The 10,740-nt window shown below is 38.9% G+C and overlaps 1 protein-coding gene across 1 annotated transcript; it reads right to left on the reverse strand.

Annotated features, from left to right (window-relative positions):
- Positions 1 to 3,662: 3,662 nt before the first annotated feature.
- LOC130939928 (uncharacterized) lies at positions 3,663 to 4,640 on the reverse strand. Its single transcript, XM_057867994.1, has 3 exons — positions 4,422 to 4,640; positions 4,209 to 4,310; positions 3,663 to 4,109 (listed from the first exon to the last, which is right to left on the reverse strand). Exons 1-3 carry the CDS (start codon positions 4,638 to 4,640, stop codon positions 3,663 to 3,665), a joined length of 768 nt encoding a protein of 255 aa, XP_057723977.1.
- Positions 4,641 to 10,740: the final 6,100 nt, after the last annotated feature.

Genomic DNA, 10,740 nt, shown 5'->3' on the forward strand with positions numbered 1-10,740 from the left:
CCAAGAGGCACGGAAGACGAAGGATGAGCAGCAACAACCATCCACAGAGACAGAGGAGAGGTGGAGGGAGGCGTAGTGACATGAGAGGAGGGAGAAAGACGAAGCTGGGCAATGGTGGTGGTGGATCTGTTGTGCGGCGCGGCGGTTTCAAGAATGGAGAAAGTGAACAGTGAAGTGACAAGGAGAGAAGAGGGAGAAGAAGAAGAAGGGAGGGGTGTCGACAGTAGGTGGGTTGGCGGCGACAGAGAGGGTGGTGTTGGGGATTGAAGATGGGAGAAAACGATGGTTGAGTGAGAGAGAGAGTGAATCTCGAACGAGAGAGAAAAAGGTTCTGGTGCAGAATTTACAACCACAGACTAACCGACAAGTGTACCGGGTCGTACCAAGTAATAATACCTCAGGTGAGTGAGGATCGGTCCCACGAGGATTGATGGACTAAGCAACAATGATTAAATGATTTACTTAGTTAGGCAAGCAAAAAAGAGTGTTTGGATGTTCAAGAGCATTAAACAGTAAATGCATAGTTTGAAGACAGGCAGGTGAATAAGTTGGGAATAAAATATTGGAGAAACAGTTAAGGCTTCAGAGTTATCTATTTTCCTGATTGACTTTTCTTATTAACTATTTTAATCATGCAAGACTCAATTCATGACAAACTATATGTGACTAGACCCTAATTCCTTAGACCTTCCTAGTCTCCTCTAACTTTCAACAATCGCCAATTCCTTGGTCAATTACTTCCAATTAAAGGGTGAAGTTTAATTTCTAGTTTAAATGGCACAAAAATTCTAATTACCCAAAAATAAGAGGATTATATGTCACGTATCCCGTTAAATTCAAATAATTAAAATTTAGGAGAAATTATTTTCAAGCTGTTGTTCAAGTAAAGAGCTTTTCCAAGTTATACAAGAACTCAATTAGAAAGAGGGTCATACTTCCCTTCCACCCAAATTCATAAAATAAAGAACGAAAACAATTCTTGAAAACTAAATCAAAACATGAATTAAAATAGGAAAATAATAATATCAATCCATACAATAGACAGAGCTCCTAACCTTAACAGTGGAAGTTTAGTTGCTCATGATTCAGAGAGGAAAACTAGGATTGTAAATTGGGCTGAGGTAGAATGAAAAGTTAACTAATGGCATCTTTAAAAAGGAAGTTTCTTTTCCCTTTTATACCTAATCCTAATAAATTTAAAATCTAGTTTCTAAAAACTAAAATAATATCTTTTCCTAATTTAAAGATAAAAAATAAAGTTTTAAATCAGAATTAACTAAATAATCAGCAAGTCTTCAATTGATGGATGGGGACCACTTGCTTTGTAGGGTCCATGCTTAACTTGGAAAGTAACAGGAAGTGTTCTCCTGAGTCCTCTATTCTGCAACCTCTAATCTGTGTTTCCTGGGCTGAAAACTGGGTCAAAAATAGCCTAGAAATGGCCCCCAGCGTTTTCTGCATTTTCTGCAGGTGGCGCATGTCAAGCGTACGCGTCAGCCACACGTACGCGTCGATGGTGTTCTTCGCGTGTCACGCGTACGCGTCAAGTACGCGCACGCGTCGCTCCTCGCTGTCATCTCCTTTAATTCTTGTGCTGCAGAAATTCCATCAAATCAAGCCAAATGCTACCTAAAATAAACAAAATTGCACAAGACTCAAAGTAGCATCCATAGTGGCTAAAAGACAATTAATTCTTGATTATACTTAACAAATTAAATGCAAATTCACAAGGAAAAGATAAGAAAGATGCTCACGCATCACAACACCAAACTTGAATTGTTGCTTGTCCTCAAGCAACCAAACTAATATAGGTTTAGGATGTGAATTTGCATGAGAATGAGAGTTCGATTAAGCTCAAGTCTATTCTTAAAATGGGGTTTATTCATTGTAATTTTTGAACAGTTTTGGCATCTCACTCTCCTTTGAATCAGAGGAACGTCAGTGTCATTCGGAATTAAAATCTGGATCATATTATGAATTCTCTGATCTTTATACTCCAGTTTAATCCTTGAACACATCAAAATTTACTTTAATTTATTTTTCTTTGGTGCTTTGCACCCTGAGCCTAGCCGTGACTTTAAATGTTTTGTCTCAAGCTTCACTTGACACAGAAACACCACAAGCACTTAACTGGGGAATTCTCCTTAAGTTTTGATTTTTTTTTTCGGTTACTCCCAGACAGTGGTGCTCAATGTCTTTGGCATACTCTATTAAATGTAATTGATCTCGACTCTAAATGTTTTGTTTCAATGATTACTTGACACAAGAACACCACAAGCATGTGACTAGGAAAACAACTCTTTGAGCTTTTAATCATGTCTGACCTCCCTAGTCATTGATGCTCAGAGCTTTGGACCTTACTTTTATTATTATATATTTTTTTTCTTTTGCTATTTCTTTTTCTTCAAGGATTAAACTTTTACTTATTTCAGAGAATTCATAATAACTTTCTAAATTCCTGTTCCTTGTACATCAACATCCTTTAATTCAAATTCAACTATGCACTGTTGATATCATGCATTCAGAATCACAAATAATACCACCACATTTAAGTAAATAAGACTATTCTTTAAATATAAACTCAATTTCTCATACAATACATCACTTATTTTTCTTTTGAATTCAAGTTTAGTGAGCAATACATGAGGCAAAAAAAATTTTTTTGAAATATAAGTACTAAAGATCATGCAAGCAATCAAAGCAACATAAAACAGAAGACAACAAAATAAAAACGGAAGAGAATTAGAATGAAAGGAACTCAACCACCTCAGTTATGTTGGTGGTAATCTCATTCCTTCATGAAGAACATTCATCTCCCTTTGGTGATAAACAGAAAACCCATAAGTGAAGCGTCAACACCAAACTTAAAGGTTTGCTAGTCCTCAAGCAAAGAAGAACTGAAAACAAGAAGAAACAAATATTATGATGAAAGAAGAATAAAAGGATATAAGAACAAGAGAGAATTAGGATTTGGGAGAGAGAGAATAAAATTTAAAAACTGGACGGTGCACTAGTGGAGGTGTGCGGCGCATGCGACGCGTACGCGTACTGCACGCGTACGTGTGGGGCACACGATTATCATAGTGACGCGTGAGCGTCAAGCACGCGTACGCATATGCTTGGATTGTGTGAATCGCGCGAAGCCAGCCGCGTGCACGCGCAACTCTCTGCTTGCGTGGGTTGGTGACAAAAAATTTTATATGACGCGTGCGCGTCAGGCACGTGCATGCATGGATGGCCATTTGTGCAAGGGACGCGCACGCGTCAGGGACGCGTATGCGTGAACAAGTTTGTGCTTCTAGCACACTTCCGGCCCCAAGCCATCACAACTCTCTCCCCAAACACCTATTTACGCCGATTTTCAAGGTCACACGTACGCGTCTGGGACGCGCACGTGTGGATGGCTTAAGGCGCAAACGACGCGCACGCGTAAGGTATGCGTACGCCACTCCTGCTCATCTCTCAGGTAGGTTTCCTGCTTCTCTCCCTTTTTTCCGAAGTGTTCAGTTCCTATTCTAAAATAGCTGCATGATAAGATAAAACTCAATAAAAATCAAATAAATAAGAAAACTACTACTACGAAAATAACTAAGGATACAAAATTATCGGGTTGCCTTCTGACAAGCGCTTCTTTAACGTCACTAGCTTGACAGTCAGTTTTGCTAATTCAGCTGATAAGCGGACCTCTGGCGATCGATTTCGCCTCCAAGATAGTGCTTCAACCTCTGGCAATTCACTGTAAATTTCCTGTCAGAATTCTCTTCCTGTATTTCCATATGACCATATGGTAAAGCTCCGGTAACCACAAACGGTCCTAACCACCGGGATTTCAGCTTCCCGGGAAAGAATTTGAGCCTTGAATTACACACAAGGACTTTCTGTCCTGGCTCAAAGACTCTAATGGCAATCTTCTTGTCATGCAATAACTTGGTTCTCTCCTTATAGAGCATGGCATTCTCATAGGCTGAGTATCTGAATTCATCAAGCTCGTTCAACTGAAGCATTCGCTTAATTCCTGCAGCTTTTGAATCAAGATTCAGATATCTGATTGCCCAGTAAGCTTTATATTCCATCTCAACTAGCAGGTGACAGGCTTTGCCATAGACCAACTGGAAAGGGGACATGCCAATGGGAGTCTTGTACGCTATTCGGTATGCCCAGAGAGCATCATCAAGCTTTCTAGACTAGTCCTTTCTTAAAACACTGACGATCTTCTCTAGAATTCTCTTGTGTTCCCTGTTGGAAACTTCAACCTGTCCGCTTGTCTGAAGGTGATAGGGGGTTGCCACTTTATGACGGACTCCATATCTCTACAGAAGAGAGTCCAGCTGTCTGTTACAGAAGTGGCTTCCTTAATCACTAATGAGTGTCCTTAGAACACCAAACTGGCTAAAGATATATCTCTAAAGAAAACTCATTACCACCTTGGCATCATTGGTGGGTAGAGCCACAGCTTCCACCCACTTGGACACATAATCAACTGCCACTAGAATATAGTTGTTTGAATGTGAGATTGAGAAAGGTCCCATGAAATCAATACCCCACACATCAAACAACTCAACCTCAAGAATCCCCTGCTGTGGCATTTCATGGTTGGCAGGAAGATTTGTGGCTTTTTCACATCTGTCATAGTGCTTCATAAACGCTCTTGAATCCCTGAAGAGAGCCGGCCAGTAGAATCCGCTCTGAAGGACCTTTTAGCTATCATTTCACCACCAAAGTGGCCTCCATAATCTGAACCATGACAATGCCAGAGAATCTGTTGTGTTTCTTCATCTGGGACACATCTCTGGATGATACCATCTGAACACCTCTTAAAAAGATATAGTTCCTCCCAAATGTAGTACTTTGCATCTGTCAATAGCTTCTTTACTTGTTGTCTACTGTACTCCTTTGGAATAAAATTCATGGCCTTATAATTTGCAATGTCTGCAAACCATGGAGCCTACTGAATGAGGAACAATTGCTCATCCGAAAACGTCTCAGTCACAGCTGTGGGTGGTTGTACTCCAGCTTCATGCTCAATTCTGGAGAGATGGTCAGCTACTTGATTTTCTGACCCTTTCCTGTCTTTTATCTCAATATCAAACTCCTGAAGGAGCAACACCCATCTGATTAATCTTGGTTTAGAATCCTGTTTGGTTAGAAGGTACTTCAAAGCAGTATGATCAGTATAAACAATAACCTTAGAACCAATTAAATAGGACCTAAACTTATCAACAGCATACACAATAGCTAATAATTCTTTTTCTGTAGTTGTGTAATTCTTTTGAGCATCATTTAACACACGGCTAGCATAGTAAATGATATGTACAAGCTTGCCATGCCTCTGTCCTAAAACAGCTCCTATAGCAAAATCACTGGCATCACGCATCAATTCAAATGGTAAATCCCATTCGAGGGGAGCTATAATGGGAGCAGAGGTGAGGTTTGCTTTCAGAGTTTCAAAAGCATGCAGACATTCATCATCAAACACAAAAGGAATATCAATAACCAACAGGTTGCTCAATGGTTTAGCAATTTTAGAAAAGTGCTTTATAAATCTCCTATAAAGCCTGCATGGCCCAAGAAACTCCTGACTACCTTAAAATTAGATGGTGGTAGTAATTTTTCAATTACCTCCACCTTTGCTTTATCAACCTCAATCCTCTTACTTGAAATTCGGTGTCCAAGAACAATACCTTCTGTGACTATAAAATGGCATTTTTCCCAATTCAAAACAATGTTTGATTCTTGACACTGTTTCAAGACAAGAGATAAATGCTTAAGGCAGGATTCAAAAGAATTACCAAAAATAGAAAAGTCATCCATAAATACCTCAATGAACTTTTCAACCATGTCAGACAAAATTGAAAGCATACACCTCTGAAAAGTTGCTGGAGCATTACAAAGTCCAAATGGCATTCTCCTGTAGGCAAATACTCTAAAGGGGCATGTGAATGCTGTCTTCTCTTGATCTTGAGGGTCCACTACAATTTGATTATATCCAGAATATCCATCTAGAAAACAATAAAAATCATGACTAGCTAACCTCTCAAGCATTTGATCAATAAAAGGCAGGGAAAAATGATCCTTCCTTGTAGCAGTGTTGAGCCTCCTGTAGTCTATACACATTCTCTATCCTATGATTGTCCTTGTAGGAATAAGCTCATTCTTTTCATTCTTGATCACTGTCATCCCTCCTTTCTTGGGAACTACCTGCACAGGACTTACCCAAGGACTGTCAGAAATAGGGTAAATAATTCCTGCTTCCCATAACTTCATTACCTCTTTTTGGACCACCTCTTTCATGGTTGGATTGAGTCTCCTTTGTGGTTGCACAACTGGTTTAGCATCATCTTCAAGGAGGATCTTGTGCATACACTTGGTTGGACTAATCCCCTTCAAGTCACTAATGGTCTACCCAAGAGCTGTTTTATGGCTCCTGAGCACTGAAACAAATGTCTCTTCCTCTTCAAGCTTCAGGGAAGAGCTAATAATTACTGGATATGAATCATTTTCACCCAAGAACACATATTTCAGAGAAGGAGGTAAAGGTTTGAGCTCAAAGCTTGGGGGCTTCCTCCTCTGCTTTAGGCGTGTGAACCACAGCTTTCTGGGGTGGTGAATCATCAGCTTTCATTAATTCATACTCAGAAATAGGATCCAAAATGTCATCAAGTACCTCAGCTTTCAGTACCTCTTGAACAAATGGTTCAATAACATCTATTTTCATACACCCTTCAGAATCATTAGGGTGCTTGAGAACTTCAAAAACATTGAGGACCACCTATTCTTCATTGACCCTCAAGGTTAATTCACCCTTTTGCATATCAATCAGAGCTCTACCTGTAGCTAAAAAGGGTCTACCAAGTATAATAGAGGATTTTACCTCCTCTTTCATGTCTAATATAACAAAATCAACAGGAAAAATAAATGGACCTACTTTAACAAGTAAATCTTCAACAACACCCACAGGTAATTTAATAGAAAGATCAGCAAGTTGAAGAGAAATACGAGTGGGTTTTACCTCCTAAATTTGAAGCTTTTTCATCACTGAAAGTGACATTAGATTGATGCTAGCTCCAAGATCACATAAAGCTCTCTGAATGGTGACATCTCCAATGGTGCAAGGAATGACAAAGCTCCCTAGGTCTGGCATCTTCTCAGGAAGGTTGTGTTGAATAATTGCACTATATTCCTTGGTTAACACCACTGTTTCTTGTTCCTTCCAATTCATCTTATGGGTCAATAACTCTTTCATAAATTTAGCATAGAGAGGCATTTGCTCAAGAGCCTCTGCAAAAGGAATGTTGATCTGTAGCTTCTTGAAGACATCTAAAAATTTAGAAAATTACTTTTCTTTAGAAGCCTTCTGAAGCCTCTAAGGATATGGAATTTTTGGCTTGTATTCAGGAGCCTTTGGCAAGGTAGGATAAGTGTCAAGAGAATCAGGGAATGGGTTGTTTGCACGCTTAGGAGGGGCGCGCTCTACTTCTTCCTTCTTCTCCTCTGGAGCTTCTTTTTCAACTAATTCTTCATTGGCCTTGGTCTCAGAGCCAGCTACTTTAACACTTCTCAATTGAATAACCTTGCAGTGTTCCCTTGGGTTCACCACTGTATCACCTGGAAATGTACTTGCAGACCTCTCAGGTAATTGCTTGCTCATTTGGCCCATTTGCACTTCCAAGTTTCTAATGGAAGCTCTGGTTTCTTGCATAAAACTCCTCATCATCTCTCAATTGGAATCTTCTTAGGATTTAGAGTTTTCCTGCTGAGGTGGTTATTGCTGCTGAGACTGAAATTGGCGGTTATTGTAATTGTTCTGTTAGAAGCCGTCCTGAGGATTATTGTTGAAATTCTGAGATCTCTGAGGTTGGTCTCACCACCCAAAATTTGGGTGATTTCTCCACCCCTGATTGTATGTCTTGGAGTATGGATAATTATTAGGATTTCTAGGACCACTCCCCATGTAATTAACCTGTTTAGAAGAGGATTGAAAATAATCATACTTATCATTTTGCACAAAATTACCTGTCATATTATAAGAGACCTCTTGAGGTGAATTTTGGGTGTTGATAGCTGAGACTTGCATGCCACCCATCTGTTGAGTAAGTAGACTTATTTGCTGAGACATAAGCTTGTTTTGAGCAAGAAGAGCATTAAAAGCTTCTACTTCCATAGCACCCTTCTTCTGAGGAGTCTCAGAGTTCACTGGATTCCTGTTAGATAAGTATAAATATTGGTTGCTAGCAACCAATTCAATAAGCTCAATGGTCTCCTCCGGTATCTTCTTCTTGTGCAGTGAACCACCAGCAGAATTATCTAAGCACATCTTGGACATTTCACCCAAACCTTCATAAAAGATATCTAGTTGGGTCCATTTGGAGAACATGTCCGAAGGGCATTGCCTAGTTAGTAGCTTGTATCTCTCCTAAGCTTCATACAGAGTTTCACCATCTTTCTGCTTGAAGGTCTGAACCTCCACCCTAAGCTTAGTCAGCTTCTTTGGTGGGAAAAATTTAGTGAGAAACTCAGTAACAACCTTGTTCCAAATATCCAAACTCTCCTTGGATTGGAAATCTAACCATAGCTTTGCTCCATCCCTCAGAGCAAACGAGAAGAGCATGAGTTTGTACACCTCTGGGTTCACTCCATTTGTCTTCACAGTATCATAAATCTGTAGAAAATTGGAAATAAATTGATTTGGGTCTTCGTGGGGAAGACCATGATACTGGTAGTTTTGTTGCACCAGGGTGACCAATTGTGGCTTCAATTCAAAGTTGTTCGCAGCTATAGGAGGCACCTCAATGCTTTTTCCATAAAGATCTGCAGTAGGAGTGGAGTAAGAGCCAAGCACTCTCCTTTGTTGCTCATTCCCATTCGGATTTGCCACATTGGCATTAGTAGCATCGTTAGGATCTATAGTGGATTATGCAACCTTGTAAAGTCTTGCCTGTTGTAAACGTCGTCTGAAAGTCCTTTCAGGTTCAGGATCAAAGTCTAAGAGATGTTCTTTGTCTCTGTTCCTGTGTATAAACAAACAGAAGACAAGAAAAGAGGGAACTCTCTACGTCAGAGTGCAGAGAATTTCCAGTGAGGTAACCTGTGTAAAGAAATAAAATAAAAATACTAATAAATAAATAAATTTCGAAAATTCTGAGGGGAATTAAGGCAAAAAAATAAAAAATAACAAGAAAAAATAAATAAAATAAATTAAAATAAAAAATAACTAGGTAACACCAAACTTAAATTCAGAAATTAAGAAAAATATTAGTGCTATTTTTTTCGAAAATATTTAAAGCAAAATTTAAATAAAATTAAAAATAAAATGCCTAATCTAAGCAATCAAATAACTAATAGTTGTTAATCACTATCAATCCCCGACAACGGCGCCAAAAACTTGGTGCGAAAATTACAACCACAGACTAACCGGCAAGTGCACCGGGTCGTACCAAGTAATACTTCAGGTGAGTGAGGGTCAATCCCACGAGAATTGATGGACTAAGCAACAATGGTTAAATGATTTACTTAGTTAGGCAAGTATAAAAGAGTGTTTGGATGTTCAAGAGCATTAAACAGTAAATTCAAAGTTTGAAGACAGGCAGGTGAATAAGTTGGGAATAAAATATTGGAGAAACAGTTAAGGCTTCATAGTTATCTATTTTCCTGATTGACTTTTCTTATTAACTATTTTAATCATGCAAGATTCAATTCATGGCAAACTATATGTGACTAGACCCTAATTCCTTAGACCTTCCTAGTCTCCTCTAACTTTCAACAATCGCCAATTTCTTGGTCAATTACTTCCAATTAAAGGGTGAGTTTAATTTCTAGTTTATATGCCACAAAAACTCTAATTACCCAAAAATAAGAGGATTATATGTCACGTATCCCGTTAAATCCAAATAATTAAAATTTAGGAGAAATTGTTTTCAAGTTGTTGTTTAAGTAAAGAGCTTTTCCAAGTTATACAAGAACTCAATTAGAAAGAGGGTCATACTTCTGTTCCACCCAAATTCATAAAATAAAGAACAAAAAAAATTCTTGAAAACTGAATCAAAACATGAATTAAAATAGGAAAATAATAATATCAATCCATACAATAGACAGAGCTCCTAACCTTAACAGTGGAAGTTTAGTTGCTCATGATTCAGAGAAGAAAACTAGGATTGTAAATTGGGCTGAGGTGGAACGAAAAGTTAACTAATGGCATCTTTAAAAAAGAAGTTTCTTTTCCCTTTTATATATAATCCTAATAAATTTAAAATCTAGTTTCTAAAAACTAAAATAATATCTTTTCCTAATTTAAAGATAAAAAATAAAGTTTTAAATCAGAATTAACTAAATAATCAGCAAGTCTTCAATTGATGGATGGGGACCACTTGCTTTGTAGGGTCCACGCTTAACTTGGGAAGTAACAGGAAGTGTTCCCCTAAGTCCTCTATTCTGCAGCCTCTAATCTGTGTTTCCTAGGTTGAAAACTGGGTCAAAAACAGCCCAGAAATTGCCCCCGGTGTTTTCTACATTTTCTGCACATGGCGCATGTCACGCGTACGCGTCAGCCACGCGTACGCGTCGATGGTCTTCTTCACGTGTCACACGTACGCGTCAAGTACGCGCACGCGTCGCTGTGCAACTTCACTTTTTACGCGTCGCCATGGAAAGCTCCAAATCACGCGCACATGTCAGGTACGCGCACGTGTCGCTCCTCGCTGTCATCTCCTTTAATTCTTGTGCTGCAGAAACTCCATCAAATCA

Source organism: Arachis stenosperma, chromosome 7 (assembly GCF_014773155.1).
Source record: "Arachis stenosperma cultivar V10309 chromosome 7, arast.V10309.gnm1.PFL2, whole genome shotgun sequence".
In the NCBI taxonomy this organism is placed as follows: domain Eukaryota; kingdom Viridiplantae; phylum Streptophyta; class Magnoliopsida; order Fabales; family Fabaceae; genus Arachis; species Arachis stenosperma.